This window comes from Ruditapes philippinarum, unplaced genomic scaffold (assembly GCF_026571515.1).
Source record: "Ruditapes philippinarum isolate M1 unplaced genomic scaffold, ASM2657151v2 ctg10126_1_1_1_1, whole genome shotgun sequence".
NCBI lineage: Eukaryota > Metazoa > Mollusca > Bivalvia > Venerida > Veneridae > Ruditapes > Ruditapes philippinarum.
Window position 1 is genome coordinate 8087 of NW_026862612.1, and position 27997 is coordinate 36083.

Genomic DNA, 27997 nt, shown 5'->3' on the forward strand with positions numbered 1-27997 from the left:
CATATATCAACCACAGTTTGGGGACCCAAAGTACTGTAGGTACTGCCCATTAGAGGCTCTGCTAAATAGTGAATATCATGATGCCCGGCAATACAAGTGTGGAGAGAAATACCACGGAAAAAACATTGCTGAAGTGATTTTACCCCAGGAGAATGCAAGTTCAAAGTATCCATTGTGTGACAAAGGAGAGGTTCCTGGTTAGTCACTTTGATATAATTATAATTTTTTTAAGTCCAGGTGTCAAAGTGGTTAGAGTTACTGGACTGAATTTTTTCCCCTCTGTAGATTTGAACTCCACACTCGGAGATATGATGAATTAAGCTAGCCTGAACCATCCATAGTGGCAGAGCAGGCTCTATACTGTCTGCTTACTTCAACTTTTCATAATGGACAGTTTGAAAAACAGAAGCTGGACAAGTCCATTTAAGTAGTTAAACAACTAACAAGTTAATTGTTGTTTTTAAATGAATCTCGTTAGGTAGATTATTATCCCCCGCCGATAGATCCGGGGATATTGTTTTTGCGTTGTCCTTCCATCCTTCCGAATTTTGTTTCCACGCTATTTCTCTGCATCTACTGGCTGGAATTTAATGAAACTTAATGGGAATTATCAATATCAAGAGAAGATGCCCATATCGTTGTCTTGTTCCAGTCAGACCTTTTAACTCAAGAGTTATGGCCCTTGATTAGTTTTGCATTATGCATATAGAGCAAAAATCGTTTCCGCGCTACTTCTCAGCAACTACTGGCTGGAAATCAATGAAACTTTATGGGAACCTTTAATACCAAGAGGAGATGAGCATATCGTCGCCTTGTTCTGGTCAGACCCTTTAACTTGAGTTATGGCCCTTGATTAGTTTTGCATTGTGCATATAGAGCAAAAATCGTTTCCAACCGCTTCTCAGCAACAAATGGCTGGAATTCAAAGAACTTTATGGGAACCTTCAATATAAAAGGGGATGCACATATAGTCAGCTTGTTTCGGTCAGACACTTTAACTCAGAGTTATGGTCCTTGATAAGTTATGCAGTATGCATATAGAGCAATAATTGTTTCCATGCTGTTTCTCTGCAACTACTGGCTGGAATTCAGCGAAACTTTATGGGAACTTTCAATACCAAGATGAGATGTGCATATAGTCGCCTTGTTCTGGTCAGACATTTTAACTCAGAGTTATGGTCCTTGATTACTTATGCAGTATAATATAGTGCAATAATTGTTTCCGTGCAACTCCTCAGCAACTACTGGCTGAAATTCAATGAAACATTATGGGAACCTTCAATATTAACAGGAGATACGCATATCGTCAGCTTGTTCCGGTCAGACCCTTTAACTCAGAGTAATGGCCCTTGATAAGTTAAGCAGTAAGCATATAGAGCAATAATTATTTCCATGCTTCTTTTCGGCAACAACTTGTTGGAATTAACCGAAACTTTATGGGAACCTTTAATACCAAGAGGAGATGGGAATATTGTCGCATTGTTCCGGTCAGACACTTCAGCTCAGAGTTATGACCCTTGATTAGTTATGCAGTATGTATATAGGACAAACTTTATGGAACCTTCAAAACCAAGAGGAGATGTGCATATCATCGCCTTGTTCTGGTCAGACATTTACTCAGAGTTATGGCCCTTGATTAGTTATGCAGTATGCATTTAGAGCTACTTCTCTGCAACAACTTGTTGGAATTCAATTAAACTTTATAGGAACCATTAATACCAAGATGAGATGTGCATACTTTGTTGCCTTGTTCAGACCAGACCCTTCATTACAGAGTTATGGCCTTTGATTAGTTATGTAGTATACATATAGAGCAATATTGCTATTTCTTTGCAACTGCTGTATTGATTTCAACAAAACATTATGGGAACTTAGATGCAAAAATGCAATTTACATCTCATTGCCATGTTTAGATATTACTACATGTATTTGACTCTGAGTTAATTAAGGTTCTGTTATTTCCCTGAATATTTATTATGTTCTAAGAATATTACTGTTTATGCCATTATAAATATATAAAAAAGCCTTATGTCTTCAGTTGTTGTGTTAGTAATAACCAGTACTCGATGGGGGATATAAATTCAACGAATTTGCTTGTTTAATTACTTTTACACAGGGTGTGGACCACCACCAGAAATAAACAAGACAAAAAACCATGAGTGGGTCTGTGATCCAGGTTACAGTTTTGTTAATTACTCAGTGTATTTTAAGTGTGCACTTGTGTGTAATATAACTGAGAGGTTGGACTGGCAGTATTACTGCAATGAGTCGCTCCAGTGGGAAGTACAACCAGCATCAACGTGGCAAAAATGTGAAGGTATGTGAAAAGTTAATTTATCATGCATATATGTTACCTGTAAAAAAAACTGTTAGAAGTTAGTGAATTATCATAGAGAACAGTTTTTATCTTGGAGATTAATTCAGCTTTTTGAAGAATAGTAGGGCTATCCTACACATCTGGGCACCTGCTTGTGTTTTTGGCCTAACACTCACTGCTAAAGTTTTGCATGCAACATAATATCTCATCAACCACTAATGATATTTGTTGGCACATTTATAATAAGAGAACAGTATCTAAGGCTAGCAAAGATTTTGACATAATTCAGTGGCCCTTTTTAAATTTAGAAAATTCTTGGTTAACGATTTGCATGCAACTTCAGTCATCAAAACTACTGAAGGTATTCACTTAAAACTTAATACATCCCTTTCTGATCATAACTCGAGGTCAGTTTCCAAGGCCCATAACTCTGACATGTATTTTGAATGAAATCAAACCCTTTTTAAACTTCAAAAAATTTGTTGGTCATTATCCAAAACTCATAACTACATTTTTGTCATGTGCATTATTTGTATCTGCATAGTAGTACAAAAAAACAGCATGGCTGCAGCTGTTTAATAAGCATGTTGTCTTTGTAAAGAAATAATGATGGAAGGATTTAAATGTCAGATGACATAAAGCAGCATGCCTCCAGGTTCATGATTATTTTCAAAAAAAAATGAAAAATATATTTAAAAGTAAAATATTGACAAGTGAACAAAGAAAGTCATTTACAGATTGCAAATAGCACTTTAGATCCATGTAAATTATCAAAAAAGGTCAAAATATGCAAAAAAAGCCCTTACTGTGTTAGTTACAAAGTAGAAATATAGTGAAAAATACTGCAGAATCAGTCACTAATCACACATAACATGTAAATTATTACTTGAATCTTGAATCTCTTTCTTTCCTTAAAATCTTAGTTCATTTTTCTCAAATTTAATTTTCCCTAAAATAGTTTGGTTTATCTGGAGGCATGCAACAGTAAAAAAGTAATATAAAAATAGCAGCTTCTCTCTGTTTATTGACATCCTACTCAACATAACACAAAGGTCAATTTTTAAACTGTGCATGCCATTGGCATAGGTTAATGCCCTGCAAAATTGAAAAAAAATTGTCATGTTAAAACAAGGTATTATGTATCTGAACTTCAAGTCAAGTGATTGCAGCCTCTGACAATTCCATCAGGGAATATTATAAATGTTGGCTTATTGTTCTACAGTGGTGGGTTTATATCGGTTTGTGTGTCGGTCGGGGGTGTCAAATGCATTCCGTGAAGCGCTCGATTTTGCCTGTGCAACTGTCTTTTACAAATGTGAAAAAGTTTGTAACAATGTAATTGTTTTGAAGTTTATGAAGAGTAAACAAAAACTGACTGAAACTTGAGTTACCATTTGAAGTTAAACACAAAAACAAATATTATTTACAAGTTTTTAAATTGAAATATATATATTGTCTACACAGCAGGAAAATAAATGTATAATGTTTTTGTGAAAGCAATGTAAAATGATAGTGTTTATGTTAAAAGATACTGAATTGGTGTCATGAATGATGTCTTTATATTGTATTTGTTTTTTGTTTTTTTTTCAGCTCCTGTAATTGAACCTAAAATCATTGAACCTGAAAGTAAGTATTAATATTGTATTAACTATATTTTGTCACGATGATGATTATTTAAAACGTATTTATTTTAGCTCAAATGTGAAAAAAAGTTCTTGCAATTTGTATTTATTATTTATTATAACACCCTAAGCACCTACAACAGTATTATTTGCCTTAGTTTTAGAATGCCTTCTGTACACCACAACATTAATAATTCAGTATGAATTGACATATTGCTAAAAACCCCTTATATTTTAACATTTTTTATACGCCTGTTTAAAAACGCGTTGTTTTACAGTTTTCCCCCTTTGCGGGCAGTCGTTCGGGCTGCAGCGTCCAATTTTTGTAAGGAGCAATTATCTCCTATACACATGGAGGAATTTTAATGAAACTTCATTGAAGTGTTCACCACTGAGAAACTGTGTCAAGCATATGAGTCAGGTCAAAGGTCAAGGTCACAATTAGAGGTCATAAAAAACGCACAGAGCAAAACTTCTACATGCATAGGGGGATTTCAATATAACTGGCACAGATGTTCACCATAATGTGAGGTGGAGTGCCTGCTGCCAAGGTTAAGGTCATACATAGGGGTTAAAGTTCAGATAAAAATACAAAAATGTGTATTTAGACAATTTAGTCCTCATTTATTGAGGGATTGAAACACAAAAGGTCATTATCATAACCACTCAGGTGTGAAACATGTAATTTAGGTTAATAAATGCAAGGTCAAGGTCACAAAACTTCTACATGCATAGAGGGATTTCAATATAACTTGGCACAAATGATCATCATTGTGAGGCTTATTGCGCACATAATCCAGGTCCCAAATACCAAAGTCAAAGTTTGTGTACAGGGACCATTTAGTCATCATTTATTGATGGATTGTTACTCAAATGATAACTGTCATGACTACAAATGTGACACATGTAATTTAGGTTAGTATTTTCAAGGTCAAGGTCAGTATAGATGGTAAAATATCCAGATATTTTCCGGATATTTCCCAACACAAATCTCTTTTTTGCATATCTTTAATGCCCATATCTGTCAAATGCTTTTGTGACAGGCCTATTTTGTGACAATGTTGCCCTTGTTATATTTAGAGAATGGATAACTTAGATTGATAACAGACGGTTTCATATTAAATCTTTTACAATACCCTGCAAAACTTAGATTTATTTTGCCTTTAATAAGGGTCATTTGCACACCTGTGTATTATACATTCATCGTGTATCACAGTATGACCTATCTGGACATCTTTTTTGCAGGGAGGAGTAAATCATTAGATTTTCTAAGTGAGAGTCTTTTTGTCCATTCCTGAGAATTACTTTTATATTTTGAATCATTATATGAAATACAATGATTTTTAGATCATTTTTAGCTCGACTATTCAAAGAATATGAGAGCTATTGTAGTTGCCCCTGCATCGGCGTCCACGTCAATTATTGCTTGAGATATTCAATTGAAACTTACAATACTTATTTATAGTAACAATGTACATCAGATTGACAAGTTGGATAACTCTGCCTACAATATTGACAGAATTATGCCCCTTTTTAACTTAGAAATTTTGGTTAAAGTTTTTTGTAAAGTCAAATATCTCATTTATTATGCCCCCATTTCGAAGAAAAGGGGGTATATTGCTTTGCACTTGTCGGTCCGTCGGTCCGTCGGTCCGTAGACCAAATGGTTTCCGAGTGATAACTAAAGAACCCTTAGGCCTAGGAACTTCAAACTTGGTATGGTGATTTGTCATGACCAGTAGATGACCCCTATTGATTTTGGGGTCAAGGGGTCAAAGGTCAAGGTCACATTGACCTTGTAAGCAAAAACGGTTTCCGATCAATAACTAAAGAACCTTAAGGCCTAGGAACTTCAAACTTGGTATGGTGATTGGTCATGATCAGTAGATGACCCCTATTGATTTTGGGGTCAAGGGGTCAAAGGTCAAGGTCACATTGACCTTGTAGGTAAAAATGGTTTCCGATCAATAACGAAAGAACCCTTAGGCCTAGGGACTTCAAACTTGGTATGGTGATTGGTCATGATCAGTAGATGACCCCTATTGATTTTGGGGTCAAGGGTCAAGGTCACATTGACCTTGTAAGCAAAAACAGTTTCCAATCAATAACTAAAGAACTTTAAGGCCTAGGAACTTTAAACTTGGTATGGTGATTGGTCATGATCAGTAGATGACCCCTATTGATTTTGGGGTCAAGGGGTCAAAGGACAAGGTCACATTGACCTCTTGGGTAAAAACGGTTTCTGATCAATAACAAAAGAACCCTTAGGCCTAGGAACTTCAAACTTGGTACGGTGATTGGATATGACCAGCAGATGACCCCTATTAATTTTGGGGTTAAGGGGTCAAAGGTCAAGGTCACATTGACCTTGTAGGTAAAAACGGTTTCCGATCAATAAATAAAGAACCTTAAGGCCTAGGAACTTCAAACTTGGTATGGTGATTGGTCATGATCAGTAGATGACCCCTATTGATTTTGGGGTCAAGGGGTCAAAGGTCAAGGTCACATTGACCTTGTAGGTAAAAACGGTTTCCGATCAATAACGAAAGAACCCTTAGGCCTAGGGACTTCAAACTTGGTATGGTGATTGGTCATGATCAGTAGATGACCCCTATTGATTTTGGGGTCAAGGGTCAAGGTCACATTGACCTTGTAAGCAAAAACAGTTTCCAATCAATAACTAAAGAACTTTAAGGCCTAGGAACTTTAAACTTGGTATGGTGATTGGTCATGATCAGTAGATGACCCCTATTGATTTTGGGGTCAAGGGGTCAAAGGTCAAGGTCACATTGACCTCTTGGGTAAAAACGGTTTCTGATCAATAACAAAAGAACCCTTAGGCCTAGGAACTTCAAACTTGATACGGTGATTGGTTATGACCAGCAGATGACCCCTATTAATTTTGGGGTTAAGGGGTCAAAGGTCAAGGTCACATTGACCTTGTAGGTAAAAACGGTTTCCGATCAATAAATAAAGAACTTTAAGGCCTAGGAACTTCAAACTTGGTATGGTGATTGGTCATGATCAGTAGATGATCCCTATTGATTTTGGGGTCAAGGGGTCAAAGGTCAAGGTCACACTGACCTCTTGGGTAAAAACGGTTTCTGATCAATAACAAAAGAACCCTTAGGCCTAGGAACTTCAAACTTGGTATGGTGATTGGCTATGACTAGCAGATGAACCCTATTGATTTTGGGGTTAAGGGGTCAAAGGTCAAGGTCACATTGACCTTGTAGGTAAAAACGGTTTCCGATCAATAACTAAAGAACTTTAAGGCCTAGGAACTTCAAACTTGGTATGGTGATTGGCCATGATCAGTAGATGATCCCTATTGATTTTGGGGTCAAGGGGTCAAAGGTCAAGGTCACATTGACGTCTTGGGTAAAAACGGTTTCTGATCAATAACAAAAGAACCCTTAGGCCTAGGAACTTCAAACTTGGTATGGTGATTTGTTATGACCAGCAGATGACCCCTATTGATTTTGGGGTTAAGGGGTCAAAGGTCAAGGTCACATTGACCTTGTAGGTAAAAACGGTTTCCGATCAATAACGAAAAAACCATAAGGCATAGGGACTTCAAACATGATATGGTGATTGGTCATGATCAGTAGATGACCCCTATTGATTTTGGGGTCAAATGGTCAAAGGTCAAGGTCACATTGACCTCTTAGGTAAAAACGGTTTCCGATCAATAACTAAAGAACCCTTAGGCCTAGGAACTTCAAACTTGGTATGGTGATTGGTCATGACCAGCAGGTGACCCCTATTGATATTGGGGTTAAGGGGTCAAAGGGCAAGGTCACATTGACCTTGTAGGTTAAAATGCTTTCCAATCAATAACTTAAGAACCCTCAGGCCTAGGAACTTCAAACTTGGTATGGTGATTGGTCATGACCAGCAGATGACCTATTGATTTTGGGGTCAAGGGGTCAAAGGTCAAGGTCACATTGACCTTGTAGGTAAAAACGGTTTCCGATCAATTAACTAAAAATGCTTAGGCCTAGGAACTTCAAACTTTGTATGATGATTGGTCGTGACCAGCAGATGACCCCTATTGAGTTTTGGGTCAAGGGGCAAAGGTCAAGGTCACATTGGCCTTGTAAGAAAAAACGGTTTATGATCAATAACTTAAGAACACTTAGGCCTAGGAACTTCAAACTTGGTATGGTGATTTGTCATGACCAGCAGATTACCCCTATTGATTTTGGGATCAAGGGGTCAAAGGTCAAGGTCACATTGACATTGTAAGTAAAAACGGTTTCTGATCAATAACTAAAGAACGCTTCGGCCTAGGAACTTCAAACTTGGCATGGGATTGGTCATGACCAGCAGATGACCCCTATTGATTTTGGGGTCAAAGGTCAAGGTCACATTGACCTTGTATGTTAAATGGTTTCCGATCAATAACTAAAGAAGCCTTAGGTCTAGGAACTTCAAACTTGGTATGGTGATTGGTCATGACCAGCAGATGACCTATTGATTTTGGGGTCAAGGAGTCAAAGGTCAAGGTCACATTGACCTTGTAGGTAAAAACTGTATCCAATCAATTAACTAAAAACGCTTAGGCCTAGGAACTTCAAACTTTGTATGATGATTGGTCATGGCCAGCAGATGACCCCTATTGAGTTTTGGGTCAAGGGGTCAAAGGTTAAGGTCATGACCAGTAGATACTTTATAACCCTTCTTAATTGTTTGATCACTGGGTCAGAAGTCATGCATAATAACCTTATCACATGACTAAATGGCTGCTGATAGGGGGCATACATGTTTTACAAACATATCTTGTTGCTTGAGATATTCAATTGAAATTTACAATACTTTTTTATAGTAACAATGTACATCAGTTTTCAAAATTGCATAACTCTGCCTGCAATATTTGCAGAATTATTTGCCCCTTTGAAACTTAGAAATTTTGGTTAAAGATTAAAAGTCTTCAAAGATATTTACTTGAAACTTTATACATGAACTTGGTCATAATTGGAGGGTCATAATTGTATGTCACTGACCAAGTTCCATAACTCTGTCTTGCATTTAGGCTGATTCATCTCCCCTTTTCTTCTTAGTCTCTTGGTTAATGTTTACAGTTATGCAAGTTTTACATATCTCAATAACTATTAAAGATATTTATTTAAAACTTCACATATGCATTATGGTCATAATTGTAGGTCTCTGACCAAGATCCATAATTCTTTCTTGCATTTAGGCTGATTTTTCTCCCCTTTTTCAACTTAGAAATTCACGGTAAAGTTTTGCTTGTAAGCTGTTATCTCAACTGAAGGGTTTGTGCCTTTTTTGGGACAATTTTATGCATTCATAATAATAAAGCAGTAATTTACTTGATAAAACATCTTTATAACAAGCCTTTGTACCTTTTCGGTCAATTTGATGTATTCATAGTTAATTAGCATTATTATGCTCAATAAAACACCCTTGTGACACATTTTCGAATAGTCGAGCCAATACTGTCCTACGACAGTTCTTGTTATTTGTCACTATATATTTGGCTTGCATTTTTATATTTTATGTAATTCGTTTCTTTTGATATTTCAGTTTATTGGTTGTCAAAATATAATATTATTTAAACATTATTTTGTATTTCTCAGGTATTGTTAAGCTTGTCATCATGGTAGCTGTAATTGTTGGATCGGTTGTAATTGCAATACTTGCATATTTCTCCTGCCTATGTTATAAGAAAATTAAAAGAGCCAGATCTAGGGAAGATAGTATGTAGAACAATTTGTTTATTCAATTTCATTATAACTTTTAAATTTTTGAGAGCACCTGTAACAAATAGTATGATGTTTATACATTGTAAAGTACAATATGGAATTCAATTGTACTAGTACACAGCTGTCAAAACTATATTGGATGATGCAATAGCCAAGTCTGATATAGGTTTTGAGGTTGTGTACGAGTCCAAAATAACCAGTATTGTTGCCAATCATGTTCAAAGACCTCTAATTCACACGAACATTTTTGACATTTTACTTTAATTACAGTAAAAATTTGATAGAGGTTTTGGAGTCTGAAAGTGAAAATGAGGCTATATGGAAAATAATGTGCATTTGATAAAGATATTTTTGACGCTAAAATATGAGCTATATGTGGTGTGATGTGGATTTAATGTAAACTTTTGGACTCTGGAAATGAAAACGAGGCTTAATTGATACTTAAAGACTTGATCCGATAATGATTTCGGATTTTCGGATGTTTAAACATCACACAGTGCAAATGATAGAGTGCATTTGTTATGTTCTATAAAGTGTGAAATAAATGTTATTAATATACATAAACTACCGTACATACTGTTTGGTCTTAGAAGTTGAAGCAGGAATATAGAGAAATTTAGTAATATTAAGTGTACATGCATAGGAACAGCAGAAAATATAATGATTTTCATTTTAACTCCATTTTGTAGGAATTTTCCCCTTTCCATTGAACCATGTGTGTTTAAGTACTATTAGTTTTTACTTAAATAAAGATAAAAGATCCAAGCATTGTTTCCTTTATTACATTTTGGTTATTCCCTGCGGTCTGGAGACCGCAGGGTATTGGTACGCGTTTAACTTTTGAGGCATGGAGGAGCACGTGACCTGTTTTCGGTACATGGAGGAGCATGTGATCTGTAAACCGTTCATGATTGGTTAATTGACCTTTTCGAAAACCTAGCTAAATACCGTTTGCCGATACGTTACGGATTTACCTCTAGGGAATTACTCCGAACTACACCTAATTAAGAACAATAAACTATTACGTGATATTTCTAATTTTCTATAATAATTTTACCGTTTAGGTTGCAAAAACTTGAATGATGTGTTTGAAAATTATCAATGTTTCTTTAAAATCTATCTCAAATTTTACAAATACTGAAAATCTACAAAATTAAAATATTCGTAGTGGCATCTGCCATAATAAATAGAGATATTTTCTGCGTAAACTTGTGTGTTTACTTTATTTTTTTTGCTCGGAATTATTCATAAAATGGTAGGCCTATTTAATGATTTTCTTAAAAAGAAATAATTGTTTTATCTTCGGCCTTCTTCGGTCTTCAACGGTCACCACTTTCCAAAGACCTTCTACTATATTGATCGATTATTGTTAACTATATTCCTGATACAAACGTTTATTTACCCCCCCCCCCCCCCTAAAAAAAAATGTTGAAAATAGTTAAATGAAATATCTTTATATCATTAAAAATGTTCCCCGCAGGAAACCATTTTACTTGTACCTTTTTTAGCTCACCTGTCACAAAGTGACAGGGTGAGCTTTTGTGATCGCTTTTCGTCCGGCGTCCGTCCGTAAACTTTTGCTTTAAATGACATCTCCTCATAAACCACTAAGCCAATTTCATCCAAACTTCACAGGAATGTTCCTTTGGTGGTAACCTTTAAAAATTGTCCAAAGAATTTAATTCCATGCAGAACTCTGGTTGCCATGGCAACTGAAAGAAAAATCTTTAAATATCTTCTTTTAAACAACCCTAAGAGCTAGAGCTTAGATATTTGGCATGAATCATCTTCTAATGAGTGTCTACCAAGTTTGTTCAAATAAAAGCCCTGGGGTCAAAATTGGCCCCGCCCGAGGGGGTCATCGATTTTCCCTATATGCATATAGTAAAAACTTTAAAAAATCTTCTTTTAAAGAACCCAAAGAGCTAGAGCTAAGATATTTGGCATGAAACATTTTCTAGTGAGTGTCTACCAAGTTTGTTCAAATAAAAGCCTTTGGGTTAAAATTGGCCCCGCCCCAGGGGGTCATTTATTTTCCCTATATGCATATAGTAAAAATTTTTTTTAAAAATCTTCTTTTAAAGAACCCAAAGAGCTAGAGCTAAGATATTTGGCATGAAACATCTTCTAGTGAGTGTCTACCAAGTTTGTTCAAATAAAAGCCTTTGGGTCAAAATTGGCCCCGCCCCAGGGGGTCATTGATTTTCCCTATATGCATATAGTAAAAACTTAAAAAATCTTCTTTTAAAGAACCCATGGAGCTAGAGCTAAGATATTTGGCATGAAACATCTTCTAATGATTGTCTACAAAGTTTGTTCAAATAAAAGCCCTGGGGTCAAAATTGGCCCCGCCCCGGGGGTCATTGATTTCCCTAAATATGTGTATGGCAAAAACTTAAAAATCTTCTTTGAAAAAACCCAAATAGCTAGAGTTAAGATATTAAGCATGAAACATATTCTAGCCCTGGGGTCAAAACTGGCCCCGCCTCAGAGGTGTCATTGTTTTAAACTATATGTGTATAGTAAAAACTTAAAAAACCTTCTTTTAAAAAACCCAATGAGCTAGAGGTTAGATGTGTAGCATGAAACATCTTCTTGTGGGTGTCTACCAAGTTTGTTCAAATAAAAGCCGTTGGGTTAAAATTGGCCCTGCCAGGGGGGGGGGCGGAGGTCATTGTTTTTCATTATATGTGTGTAGTAAAAACTTATGACATCATGAAACATTTTCAAATGGGTGTCTTCCAAGTTTGTTCAAATAAAAGCCCTGGGGTTTAAACTGGCCCCGCTCCGGGGGCCTATATACAGGTGAGCGACCTCAGGGCCATCATGGCCCTCTTGTTGTTTTTTTTAGTGGCGGTGGCTGAAATGGAAGAAATGAATGCAGAGAGAGGTATGTCTTGCGTTATATTAATGATAAGATTACAAGTCTCAATTTTTTACCTCATCTCAAATTTTGAGCATTACCAAATATGACCAGAACTAATTTATTGGTCCCATGTTAATTCAGAATATATGTTTACCATTAATGTATGTGAAATAACTCCACTTGGTTTAGAGTTAAATCACATATTTATGTAATTTTGCTCATGCCATAATTACAGTTGGCCCCATTTAGGGGTCAACAGAGCTTAAAATAGAGCTTAAAACCTTTAAACATCTTCTACTACTAAATTAAATGATGGATAATCACCAAAATTTGTCTGTAGCATTTTTAGGTAGTCTTGTATTTGCTCATTTTAATTTGATTGGCCCCTTTTAGGAGTCTTTTGAGCTAGAAAAAAGAAAAACGTTTAGACATCTTGTTCTACAGAACTAATTGATGGATGATCACCAAACTTTGTATGTAGCATTCTTAGGAAGTGTTTTATCAATTTTGCTCTTATTAATGTGATTGGCCTCTTTTAGGGGCTGCGAAAGTTAAAAATAGAAATACCTTTTAATGTCTCCTTGTACAGAACTAATTGATAGATGATCACCAAATTTTGTTTGTTTGTTTGTTTCATTTTACGCCTTTTCCCACCAGTATTTCAGTCATATAGGCGGGTAGTTTCCTAACCAAATTTTGTCTGTAGCAGACTTAGGTAGTCTTTTATCAAGTTTGCTCATATTAATTTGATTGGCCCCTTTAAGGGGCAGCTAAAGCTAAAAATAGAAAAACCTATGAACATCATCTCGTACTTAAATAATTGATGGATAATCACCAGACTTTGTCTGTAGCATTCTTTGTGGCCCTATTGTTTATTATGAAGAAAAAGAAAAAAAACAATCAGTGTTGTGGAAGTATATTACTAGAGGGGCAAGTTAAAGTTGAGCTGAACTTGCCGAAAGAGCGGAACTTGCCTTTCAGCAAGTTCATTTGAAAAATTATTTTCAACACTGAAAAGCAGTTGTTCCTGGTGAGCAACTCAGGGCCATCATGGCCCTCTTGTATATTAAGGAGTTAACCCCCACAACTGCAATAAGGTGTCAATGCATAAGAGGTCAATTGTTTTCTCTATTATTATCAAAGATATGAGGTCATTGGGGTCAAAGTCACTAAGATAAAGAAATGATGTTACAGTCTTCGATGTTACAGTCTTCATTTTGTCAGAAAGTTATAAGTAAACTTGGGCATTATTCAAATAAGCAGGAAAAAGGCCATAATGTACCTCTAATTTTTCGTTTGAATGTAGTATGGAATATATTTTCAGGATATTAATGAAATTCCATTTATTACATGCTTTTCGATGGTTTAACGAAATATATCAGTGATATTAAACTGGTAATTTCACTGTTTTAAACAGTGAAATTACCACCTTGATAATTTCACTGTTTTGAATTTAACCCTCTTACGATGTTTCGGTGAAATACCAGCTTGCACAGTACTGTGTACCAACTTAATGACGTGACGTTGCAAATGACGGCGCATTGTATTATTATTTGGCGCCCTTCTCATTCAGTATTAGGTTTAATGTCTTTTTAAAATGTTTCAATGCATATAATTAAAAGAAAATTTGTTTAGTTTAGTGTAAGATCCAAATATATTTCACCTTGTGAACACCAAAAGTTCATATTTCACTCGTGTCCGCGCCACTCATGAAATATACCTTTTGGTGCTCTCTTGGTGAAATATATTCCGATCTTACACTGAACTAAACAAATATCCTCTATATATTTTTACGAGCCAGTAAAGCAAGTCAAAATATATCGAGTTTTATCATGTTGAGTGAAAATGTTTTCCATATATCTTGACCAAAATAATACCTTTTTATTAATTTGCCATCACGAAAAATAAACTGTTTAGGACAATCCTCATTAAATTCTAAATTAACGGGGTGCAGTAATTGCTTATTTGTCAGCAGCAGAAAATATAATGATTTTCATTTTAACTCCATTTTGGAGGAATTTCCCCAATTTCATTTAAATCCACTCATCTATTGCTGTATGAATATAATAGTTTTATAACAAATCTGAGTCATCTACGTGTGTTTAAGTACTGGTAGCTTTTACTCAAGCAAAAATCCAAGCATTGTTTCTTATATAGTATTTTGTTGTTTTTTATTTGCAGTCGGGTTAAATGATGTAAGACTTGATATTAATGAAGGGAATGAAGAGACAGGTAAGTCTTTTGTTATATTAATTATAAAATTACGAGTCTCATCTTAACCTCATGATATATTTACCTGAATATTAAATATGACCAGAACTAATTTTTAGTGTCATTTTGGTTCACCACAAGGGACTAATTAGGTTTGCCATCAATAACTTTACTTGGTTTAGACTTAAATCACATTTTTATGAAAATCCATGTTATTGGGCAATATTCTGTATATCAGGATATGCTATCACTTTAGTGCAGTTATGGGTTAGCTGGCATTGAATTATATACTAAGGAGTTAACACTTTACTGCATATTAAATTGATGATGTATAAGTCAATTGTTTTCACTATAATATCATGAAAGGTCATTGGGGTCAAAGACACTAAGATAAATAAATAATGTTAACGACTAATTTGTCATAAAGTTATAAGTAAACTTGTGCATATATACTTGTAATTATCCAGATGAGCAGTAAAAGGGCCATAATCCCCTCTTTAAAAAAAAACACCAAAAAAAAACAAAACAAAACAAACAAAAAAAAAACAAGAAAATAAAACAAACAATAATATTTAGGAAAATTCAGTTATGAGGATAGGGTTATTGTCCCCCCCCCCGCCTTTTCACGAAAAAATTGGAATATAGAAAAAGGCTCTGTCCGTCTGTCTGTCCATATGTCTGTCTGTCCGCACTACTGGACAGGGATAGAGGGCCATCTAACTGTAAACAGAACAAAAGAGATCAATAGTGTTCATTGCATAACAATAGAGTAAGGGGCCATATGCCCTCTATTTAACAATAGAAAATAACAAAAGAAATGGCCCTTTATTCCATTTTTGCCGGACGTCCGTCCGTCTGTGTCTGTGTAAACATTTGATATTTATGAGCTTCATTCTGTAGTTAAATAAGAACAAAAACTCATAAGATTCAAATTTGGAGCTATTTTTTGTTTTTATGAGCTAAATTCAGATCAAAGGAATAGTTACATAAGTACCATTTTGTGAGTACGTCTGTCCGTCTGTCACATTTTCGTGCCCGGTCCATAACTTTGTTATTTATCAAAGGAATCTAAAATTACTTGGCACAAATGTTTGTTATAATGCGACGATGTGTCATGCACAACAACCAGACCCCTACCTCAAGGGTCAAGGTCGCACTTGCTCATTCAAGGTCAACATTGTCTATTTGAGGGTGTATGTCGTGTCCGGTCTATAACTTTCTTATCTTTGATGGGATTTTGTAAATACTTGACACAATTGTTCACAATAATAATGAGACTATGTGTCATGCGCAAAAACCAGTCACCTGCTTCCAAGGTCAAGGTCACACTTGGAGCGTCAAAGATTAACATAGTCTGTTACAAGGTATATTTTGTGTCCGGTCCATAACTTTTTCAAAGATCAAAGGATTTTGTTAATACTTGCCACAAATAGGCACTATAATAAGACGAGGTGTCATGTGCAACACCTGCATTCTTACCTCCAAGTTCAAGGTCAGACTTAGAGGTCAAAAGTTAACATAGTCTGTTTTAGGGTATATTTTGTGTCCGATGTAGAACTTCTTCGGGATTTTGAATCTAAACACAAATAGTCATAGTAATTAGACGATATGTCAAGTACAACACCTGCACCCCTACCTCCAATGTCAAGGTCACTCTTAGAGGTCAAAGGTTAACAGAGTCTGTTATATGGTATATTTTGTGACCCGTCCATAACTTCTTCAAAGATCATGGGCTTTTGAAAATACTTGGCACAAATAGTCACAATGATAAGATGATCTGTCATGAGTAACACATGTGTCCCTACCCTCAAGGCCAGGGCCACACGTAGAGGTCAAAGATTTTCATAGTCTGTTATAAGGTATATGTTGTGTCCAGTCCATCACTTTTTCATAGATCAAGGGATTTTAAAAATACAATAATAAGACGATATATCAGGCGCAAAGCATGGGTCCCTACCTCTAAGGTCAAAGATTAACATAGTCTGTTATAGGGTATGTTTTGTCTCCAATCTGTTATAGGGTATATTTTGTGTCCGATCTATAACTTCTTTATAGTTCAAGGGATTTTAAAAATACTTGGCACAAATAGTTACAATAGTAAGACAATATGTCATGCACAACACCTTCACCCCTACCTTCAAGGTCAAGGTCACACTTAAAGGTCAAAGCTTAACATGATAGATTTTTAAATTCCGTTTTCATTTTTATTAGCTCAACTGTCACAAAGTGACAGGGTGAGCTTTTGTGATCGCTTTTCGTCCGGCGTCCGTCCGTCCGGCGTCCGTCCGTAAACTTTTGCTTTAAATGACATCTCCTCATAAACCACTGAGCCAATTTCATCCAAACTTCACAGGAATGTTCCTTTGGTGGTCACCTTTAAAAATTGTTCAAAGAATTTAATTCCTTGCAGAACTCTGGTTGCCATGGCAACCAAAAGAAAAATCTTTAAATATCTTCTTTTAAACAACCCTAAGAGCTAGAGCTTAGATATTTGGCATGAAACATCTTCTAGTGAGTGTCTACCAAGTTTGTTCAAATAAAAGCCCTGGGGTCAAAATTGGCCCCGCCCCAGGGGATCATTGATTTTCCCTATATGCATATAGTAAAAACTTAAAAAATCTTCATTTAAAGAATCCAAAGAGCTAGAGCTAAGATATTAAGCATGAAACATCTTCTAGTGAGTGTCTACCAAGTTTGTTCAAATTAAAGCCCTGGGGTCAAAATTGGCCCCGCCCCGGGGGGTCATTGATTTTCCCTATATGCATATAGTAAAGACTTAAAAAATCTTCTTTTAAAGAACCATAAAAGCTAGAGCTTAGATATTTGACATGAAACATCTTCTAGTGAATGTCTACCAAGTTTGTTCAAATAAAAGCCCTTGGGTCAAAATTGACCCCGCCCCAGGGGGTCATAGATTTTCCCTATATGCATATAGTAAAAACTTAAAAAAATCTTCTTTTAAAGAACCCAAAGAGGTAGAGCTAAGATATTTAGCATGAAACATCTTCTAATGAATGTCTACCAAGTTTGTTCAAATAAAAGCCCTGGGGTCAAAATTGGCCCCGCCCCAGGGGGTCATTGATTTTCCCTATATGCATATAGTAAAAACTGAACAAATCTTCTTTTAAAGAACTCAAAGAGCTAGAGCTAAGATATTTAGCATGAAACATGTTCTAATGGGTGTCTACCAAGTATGTTCAAATAAAAGCCCTGGGGTCAAAACTGGCCCCGCCCGGGGGGGGGGTCATTGATTTTCCTTATATGTGTATAGCAAAAATCTTCTTTGAAAAAACCCAAATAGCTAGAGTTTAGATATTAAGCATGAAACATCTTTAAGTAAATATCTACAAAGTTTGTTCAAATAAAAGCCCGGGGTCAAAACTGGCCCTGCCCCAGGGGTGTCATTGTTTTTAACTATATGTGTATAGTAAAAACTTTAAAAATTCTCTTTTAAAAAACCCAATGAGCTAGAACTTAGATGTTTAGCATGAAACATCTTCTTTTGGGTGTCTACCAAGTCTGTTCAAATAAACAAATAAAAGCCCTTAGGTAAAAATTGGCCGGGGGGTGGGGGGCTGCCTATATACAGGTGAGCGACCTCAGGGCCATCATGGCCCTCTTGTTCTTTATTGAATTTATTGTTGCATTTACAGATCTAGCATTGATCATAATTTTGGACTGATAGTCCTGAGATTCATACCCCAATCTTTTGAAATAGCACAATTTTTTTGCTTCATATGAAACTTCCCCGAGACGGGGGACGTTAAAATTCTTGTTATAATTAGACTTAATGTTTTGATTATTTTCATGTTTTGCAAATTCAAATATAAACAATACACAACAACACTCAGGGTTTTCGGTGTTTGAAAGACCCTAGCTTAAAGAAATGTAATGCATGATCATATTTGAAGTATTACTTTGTGCTGAACTGAAAGCTGTGTTAGATAAAGATATGTTTGGGAAATTTAACCTTTAGCCTGCTGGCATCAACTGTATCTACCTATATCTATGTTACCAGTGCAGACCAAGATCAGCTGTTACATCTATATAGTCGGATCATGGTCTGCACTGTTTGCTATTCAGTCTGTTTTTAAAATTTTGCTAAAACTGAATGAAATATCTTGTTCAGATTGAATAATAGACAGGTCTTAATTTTCATATTTAGCATAAGAGTTAATTAATGGTGCATCTCAGCAGTATTTTCCCTATTTTTCTATCTTTAGTAGTAATACATTCATTTCTTAGCTGATCCTTTTACACCAGAAAGTGATTTGGAAGGTGGCAGTCAGTCAGGTAATAGATCTCCTAGTAGAGCTGAAAGTTTATCTGGTTCTACAAGAAGCTCAGACACTGAAGATGATGAGGGCAGTACAGATGATGAAAACACCAAATTAATAATGCCACATCCTTCAGGTAATATTGAAAACTATTGATTCACAGCAGATCTTGTAGCCCCCCTTTGCCACCCCCACACCCCTGCAAAACACTGAGGAGGTATATTTTCTTAACTGTTAAATTCCCTTTTTTTTTGAGAAATAAAAAGATCAACACTAAAATAAATGTATACTTGAAGCATATTTAAATATACCACAAGATACTTCTGACAAATTTGTCTTAGAAGTTTAAAGTGTGTGAGTGACTTTTGAAAAATATACAAAGAGTTTTAAAAAAGTAAAAAAGATTCTATATTTAAATAATGATTTACATGTTTTGTGCAATTACTGAATGTCAGATTTTGAAGTATTCATCACCATATTTCTACTGCGTGACTATAGTAGTAAGAACTATTTTTGCATATTTAAACATCTTTTTGGTAAGTTATGTGGATTGAAAGTGCGATTTACAATGTATAAAAATAAGTTTCTTTTGTTCCCTTTACAATATTTTAACTTTTGAATAAATTTTTAAAATTTTCATGAAAATTAGCATGGATCTGGAGGCATATTGCTTTAGATTCTGTTGTAATTGTTGTTTTCAGTCAAACCTACTGTGAGCATTATACAATTTGAGGGTGGAGAAAGAAAAAAGAGCATACCCTGGCAAGGAGACATATACTCAATAGAACGAGGTTTGCTTAAACAGTGTTATTTGTACGAAAATATGAAAAATTTTAGTAAACCAATGAAAATTAGTGAAACAAATGTATCATTGACTTTTTAATGCCCCTTGGATTCAGGAGATATTTGTTGTTGTATCATGTACACACTGCTTCCGAGAAAGATGCAGTTCATAATACATGAACATGGTGAATGTTACTAAGAAACAATGGAAATTTTTCAAGGGAATCTTTGAAATAAGCACCTTCTGGTATAATAAATAGGGAGTCAAGATTTAGTAACAATGGAGGATTTTCTTGATATTGTCAATGTATAGCAACACAATACTTAACATATTGTCACAGAAATGGTTATGCCAGAAATGGTTATCAAACATTTATGTTTTGCAGAGAATAAGAGATTAATACACAGCAGAGTAGGGTCGGAAGGTGATAATCAGCCCACAAAATGAATAATGGCCCGAGGGCTTCAGCCCGAGGCCATTATTCATTTCAGGGACGATTATCACCTAATGGCACAACTATGATGTGTATTAATGTATTTAATACAATTGGTAGATCTAATAGTAGCATTTTTATTATGCCCCCGCCATGTAATGGCCGGGGCATATAGTGTTACCCTGTTCCGTCATTCCGTCATTCTGTCATTCCTTCATCATCAGTTTCCGTTCATTATCTCCCCAATGGTACAACACATTCAACTCAAAATTTACATATGGATATGTCATGAGAAAATACAGGTCAAGTGCGAATTTTGTTATGATTCGATGATTTTTGGCAGAGTTATGCCCCTTTTACTTTGAAAATAATATGAAATTTTCAGTTTCCGTTCATTATCTCCCCAAAGGTACAACACATTCAACTCAAATTTGACATATGGATATGTTTTTGGAATGCCCAGGCCAAGTTCGAATTTGGTCATGGTTCAATGATTTTTGGCAGAGTGATGCCCCTTTCACTTTGAAAATAATATGAAATTTACAGTTTCTGTTCATTATCTACCCAACAACTCAATGGATATGTCAAAGGAATGGGCGGCAGGTCAAGTTGGAATTTGGTCATGGTTCGATGATTTTTTTGGCAGAGTTATGTCCCTTTCACTTTGAAAATAATATAGATACATCTTAGGAATAAGCAGTTTAAGTTTGAATTTGGTCGTGGTTCAATGATTTTGGACAAACTTATCTTTCTTGAATACTGGAAAAATTTTGAACTTTCAGTTTCAGCACTGAAATGTATGTAGCAATTATTTTGGCTACAAATATGAAATATGCTATTTTCAAAAGGTTAAGACTGAATAATTTGAACTTTAAATGAAAAAAAATAATTTGTGCAAACAAATGTATTATAACATCTGAAATTTTGGCTGCATGCGGGGGCATCCGTGGCATGATGACACATTTCTAGTTTTATAAAACAAATACTTGGATATTTCTTTCCTTCAAATTCATGTCTGTACTTCTACTGTACAGTTACTTCTGGTGGGATTTCAACCAAACTTTACAGGAGTGATCAGTACCATCCCTTGTTGTGCACAATACCGGCACGTTTCCCTAGGCTGCACAAAATGGCCATCAGAGCTATGAATAGAAAAATCTTGTCCGGCTTTCACAGGTCAAGCTACAGGTGGGATTTCCATGAAATTTCAACATGAATGACCATACGCAGTTTTGGGAGACATACGTTTTTGTGACAAAAACCCTTCTAGTTTATTTTAGTTTGAATGTGCAGAAAACTTAGAGCTTTTATGTTTTGTTAATGGTAGTCTTATACTTTCAGGATCAGATTTTCAAATTATACCAAACTCTACTGGAGGTTATGAAGTTACAAAGTTTAGGATAGAAAGAAAAGGGAATAGTGCTATTGGATGGGAGGAATATATCCACATGTACAATGTAAAAGATGCCTCTGATGTGGATGCAGGACTTTACATGTGGTATATTACACTTACCAACAAGATTGAATATTGTGGAAGCTTTGAAATAAGTATAGCTTTGCCAGGTATGATGTTGTTTATAATTAGTGTTCAGTTGTCACATTTTTGTGTAGTCTCTACAGAGTAGACATATAGAGATCACTTCTCCATCGTCTGTCTGTCTGTCCGTCCGTCCGTACAAACATATATATACTTAGGGGTCTATGGGAACAATAGGTAACAGTAAATTTCCTTGGATACTTGTTCATTCAGTAAGCTCTTATGTGGCAACTTCTTCTCTTACATGTCTAAAAGAACAAAAGAGAGAGAACAAAAGAGTAGCCACTTAAATACCAAACTTTGAGCACCTCTGTCTGTCCGTCACAAAACTGGTCCGGATTACTCCACAAAAATATACTACATGTAGTGTAATTTCATCCAAACTTTACAAGAATTATCAGTACCAAGTCTAGCTATGCACATCATTGGCATTTTTCTGTTCAATAATTTTTGTCAGAGTAATGGCCGCTTGAAAAACTTTTGGCCGAGTTATAGCTCTTTAATAGAAATATCTTTTGTCCTTTTAATGATTTTTAGCTCGACTATACGAAGTATGCACGGTAAATTTTATTTAAATTTTGCAAACAGGTGACCTTGAAGACATATAACTGTCTTATGCTGTCAATTTTACAGTTCCTTATAGTGCCCATTACCTATGGTCTACCTTAAGCAATGAGGGTACTGTTAAACTTCCTTTTCTCAAACTCAGATGGCTAGAATACCTCTCTTTGCTTGAGCTTATCATCCAGTCCCAAGCAAAATTCCTATAAAATATATATTTTGTTTACCTCGGATCTCTTTAACATGATCTCTGGTTCCTTCGGCAGAAAAAAAGTTGGCGGGTGACATGTCTGAATTAGTGACAGTGAGTCAGTGTCACATGTTTATGTAATTGTTATTCAGTTCGACAAAGTTAAATTTTTTTTTATTATTAATAAAAGTTATAAATCTATTTTCCAATTGAAACAGTGAAAGTATTAAATTTATTCTCCAGGTCAAATGATAAGTTTCCGATTCAACAAAAAAGTTACATAATTTTTTTTTATTAATTGCAGCAATTCGACCTAATACAATAGGGAAGGAGGCTAGCAACAAGGATACCAGTAGTTTGAAAACAGTAAATCCAGTTTATAATCAACCCCAGCAACCATCAAGTACTTCTCACTTGAAGTTTGACTCTATCCTCAACAATCAAAATGACCAGGATGTTATAGAGGATAATGAATTGTTGCCACAAGGAAATTTAGTAAGAGGAGAAGTTGTAAAAGAAACAAGAGGTGATGCTGACCCTTTTAGACATGCAGCAGATTTGAGCTCTGAAATGTTCAGAGATCAGTTACAACGTAACACAATTGATTCTGGTGTACAATCTTCTAATGGGCATCGCATTAGTAGTTCAAGTAATATAGCATCTGATAGGGTTGTTAGTCAACGCAACAACTCTAATGACAATACTAGAGATGGTGATTTAAGGTACAGCACCAGTGGTTATCAGACGCAGACTAGCGCCAGTTTGGCTAGAGAACAATTTAGAGCTATTTTTGATGATGCTCCTCAATTAAGTATTGGATCATTAAATAAAAAGTCAAGAGAACTATCAATGGGTCTTGATATACAGGCTTTGCAGAAAAGAGGATATCTGAATCCTTCTGAAGATAGAAATGAAGATACTGGCGCCAGGGGAGGTGAATATACTGGTACCAGGGCAGGTGAATATACTGGTACCAGGGCAGGTGAATATTCTTGTGCCAGGGTAGATGAAGATATTGGTGCCAGGGCAGGTGAATATACTCATGCCGGGGCAGATCAAGATGCTGGTGCCAGGGCAGGTGAATATACTGGTGCCAGGGCAGATCAAGATAATGGTGCCAGGATAAGACCTGATCCAGCAGGAAGTGTTTCACCTATGAACCACAGTGAAGGAAGTGGTTCTATACAGGAGACTTTTAGAAAACAGTTATATGTACCTGATAGTAAGTAGCTAACATAATTATATTAAGTAATTGAGAAAGTAAGATTTTTGTATTTTTTAGAAGAATTATTCTTAGCTGGTCTTCTACAAATGTTATTTTACAGGTTTCAGTCTGATACATAAGTAGGTCACAGGAGCTAAAAATAGACTTACAAAAAATGAAGACTTTAAAAAAATCCTATTTGAATCTACAAAGACTGAAGTTAGATATTTGGCATATGGCATTATATTTCTTAAACTACATTTGAGCCGTGCCATGACAAAACCAACATAATGCGTTTGCGACCAGCATGGATCCAGACCAGCCTGCGCAACGGCGCAGTCTGATCAGTATTCATGCTGTTCGCCTACAAACCCTATTACAAGTAGAGAAACTGATAGCGATCAGCATGTATCCTGATCAGACTGGGCCGTTGCGCAGGCTGGTCTGGATTCATGCTGGTCTCAAACGCATTATGTTGGATTTGTCATGGCGCGGCTCAAAATGTTTATGCTTCTCTGTTATGAAGAAAGAGTCAAATTATCATGATCGTTGCGGCTAGTTTGATATTTTATATACAATTTGTTTACCATTCTGGAAGCCAGTTGTGTAAATAGAATTGGGTTCTATTTTCAGCAGTTACTCAGCAGGAGGCTATTGTGGACCATCATCATGATACTGCTGATGATGATGATATTGGTGATGATATTGCTCATGATAATGGTGATGATGATGTGGACAGTATATCAGAAAGGCTCAATAGTGTTGCATTACAAAGTAAGCTTTACCTCATTTATTCTCTGAAGTGTTTTGAAAATATCAGAGTTTTTATCTCAGGCAACAGAAGTGCCAACAAAAACAGCCAATCTAGCCCAGAATCAAAGGGGATATTTTAATCTACCGGCTGAAAATACAACCGATTTTTACAGGATTTCAACCGATGATATGTATCATCAATCTGTTAATAATGAAACCCATGAAATATTAATAATGTCTGTCATATTTTGCGGTTTGGATTGAATATCCGTCCTGAGGTGACCCGCCCATTGGGCGGGTGACCGAGGGACGGATATTCCGATCCGAACCGCAAACATATATCAGATATTTTTTCTTGCATATTCTACCATGTTCCATTATATTTTAAATTCTTTATCTTTATTTTCAATAAAATTTTTATCATTACAACCGTAACTACTTTCTTACAACAGCGTATGAATTACAACTTCATTCATAACGGTAAAATGGCGTCATCCTAATCGTGCCATTGTACAGCACGCGACTCATCTGGAACCCCCCATGCCAGATGAAATTTCCGGCATGGGTAAAACTCACGGAAACGCCAGTCTGAATGCAAGAAATCACTTTCTTAAGCTTTTATTTATTTAGTTTATAATTTTGAATTGATATGCTTACATTACATGATATAAACATAGTGTTACTTTTAAAAGACTCAGCTGAGTTTTTTGACATGACAGGACTGGAAATACTATTTGTGGTTAATGTTCCATTTTAAGAAGGCCTAGACCAATAACTTCTTTGCAAAATTTCAGATCTTTCGCTCACTTTATTTTTCCAGAATAATTATTCTAATTGGGAAAATGATCCAAAAAGACCAAAAAAATATGATTTTCATTTTATTTCTGAATATACTTCTTATCTTTTGCATATTTTTCTGTTTTAAGTGCCCCAGTGGATCTTTGTTAGAAATTTAAATTTTATGTTTTAAGGCTTTATATCTGAGTGGAGTTCCTGTAAATAATTCTCACTGCATGTGATACGACGAAGTTTTGAACTTTTGTCTGAGTAAGTGTTATATTGTATTTCTTTGATAATATGTTGTTTTTAAGATTGTATTTTTTTTTTAGATGATATTCTTGGAGATGGCCATGTGTATGGCGTTGAAGGAGATTTAGAACATGCATATCCAGAGGGAGAAATCCAACACTTACCTTATAGACATGATAGTGTTCTAGAAAACGATCTGGAACATCACATTGATGACCATTCTGATAGTTAACATGGAATTTGAAAGTAGGGAATAAAAAACTGTGTTTTCTTGATGAGAATATACTGGGTCATCACGACTATATGGTGTAATACCTTATTAACAAACTTTTGGAAATGTGGATGATATGGTGTCAAAGATTTCAGAATCACGTGTTTTCATCGCATGTGTGAGGCACATGATATCCGTGATGAACTGCCAAGGCTGGGATTCGAACTCATTTACAGGCAGTAGTTGTATCCTCCTAGACTACTGAGCCAAAGATTCCATTCCCTGACTCAATTGTAAGAGGCTGTACTTGTCTGGAATTGATAACGTTCATATTAAATAGAGGATATTGAATGAGTGTAAGTTCAATACTGAATTTATTGCAGGAGTTGAATAAAAATTTTATTATGCGAGCCTCTGGCAAGCATAATATTATTTTATTCAGCGAGTGCAATAAATTCAGTAATGAACTTACACAAATTTAATATTCTATTTATCACATACCCAAAATAAAGACCGTTTAAAGTGAAATAAGAGTCATTTTTCATTGACGCGTCTATAGTATAACGCTAACATTTAGCGCGTCTTTGCACTATGTTTGTATAACGCTAATGACGTGACGTCAAAATATATGCACGGCCGTGCGATACCATATTTATGGAGTCGCAAAATCGCACGGGTGTGTGATAAAGCGTGTTATATAATATGACGTTCTGCGCTAACATTAACGTCATCTCCGACATTATATTGTTTTTTGTTATTTATTTTTAATATAATTAAACACCATCATGAGAAATCTACCCTTAACGTCATTTTACAAATGACATTAACATTGTCATAGACGTTAAAAATAAAAGAGAATTACCCTTAAAATATTTAAGATAAATATTGATAGTTAACAATAAGCAAATTTCAAAAAAAGTCTTTCTATTTATTTCAAGTGCTATAGAATAGAACTTCTCTAAGAATTCAATATGTCTCTTAAAAAAAGTTAAGTGACGTCAAGGGCTGTTTAAGGTTCCCACATTACTCGTTTTTATGAATATAGGTGTGTACAAGAGACATGATTCTTGACGGCAGAATTTCAAGTCATTAATGTTACTTGAAGCAATAAACTTCATGTTTTAATGAATTATGTCAATGATACGACTGGAACAATATAGGGATCAGATCAATATTGGAATCGGTGTTCTTATTTCTTGAAGCTGAGCTCTGTTTGTTTTCCTTTAATTCGTGGATCTGATGTATAGATTGTATATACTTTACTTTGATGTAAATGAAGTTTCAAATTGATCACATATAATGTATTTCAACTCTGCTGTATTGGCTATGGCCTTAAATTATTTTGTTAAGATTTTTTGTTCATGATTAATTCTAAATACATGTATTTATAAAATGAAAATTTCATGTGATTTAATTCATTGATTAATTTTAATTTAGTGTACGTTTGCAGTTATGTGATCAAATATCAAAGATATAGCTTATTAAGTATCTTAAAAAAATTTAAAATATATACACTTATAAACATAAATTTAAAAGAATAACATGTAAAATGACAAACTCTTTTTATCTGAATTTGATTGTAAATTCAAAATACAATGTATCAGTAGTATTTTGGTTTGATTTTATCTTTTATTATTTGGTAATGTTTTAAATCATAGTTTAATGTTTAACCATACAGCTTGTGAAACTTCTCATATTATATGATATCAATTACATTAAGAATTTTAACTGAACACTTTGTTGAATTTTTTTATCACATGGTCTTTATGTTTAATGATAAAAAGTTTAATTTGTCAGTAAAAAGGCCTATTATGCCCTACAAATGCTTTCATGTTTTAACTTTATTTCTCAGAAGTTATATAATTTTTGGTGTCCTGATATAGTTTTAAAACAGTTACTCATTACTTGTTTTTTGGTAACTCAGTACAGTAGTGATTTTCTATGGAAGTCAAAATACTACTTTGTTTTAATTTTGCTACTTTTATGTCAAATTATTTTAAATTAAGTGCAATTTTCTTCATTTGACAAGCACCTAACATGCTCATAAACCATTATTTATACATAATAAAACCCCTGTTTGTCTATTATAAAGAAAAGAAAAATGTGTGAAATTCTTAGGCATAATGTGCCTTTAAATTAATTATTACTCATATTTTCTTATAAATCATTGTACATTTTATTTTCATATACATGTACATGTAAGATTTTTAACATTCATTAAATGTCATTATAACCATACTAAATTTGTTACATAAATTATTTCAAAAGTTTTA

General features: G+C 35.0%; 1 protein-coding gene across 2 annotated transcripts; it reads left to right on the forward strand.

Annotated features, from left to right (window-relative positions):
- Positions 1–27997, forward strand: LOC132719592 (uncharacterized; the record flags this gene model as incomplete). Of its 2 annotated transcripts, none has more annotated exon segments than XM_060703381.1 (12): positions 1–197; positions 2117–2317; positions 3908–3943; positions 9543–9662; positions 12520–12558; positions 14716–14766; positions 18991–19158; positions 19724–19813; positions 21581–21802; positions 22832–23749; positions 24365–24505; positions 25594–27997. In XM_060703381.1, coding segments are annotated over 12 exon segments (2335 nt in total), but the record flags the coding sequence as incomplete, so codon positions are not given.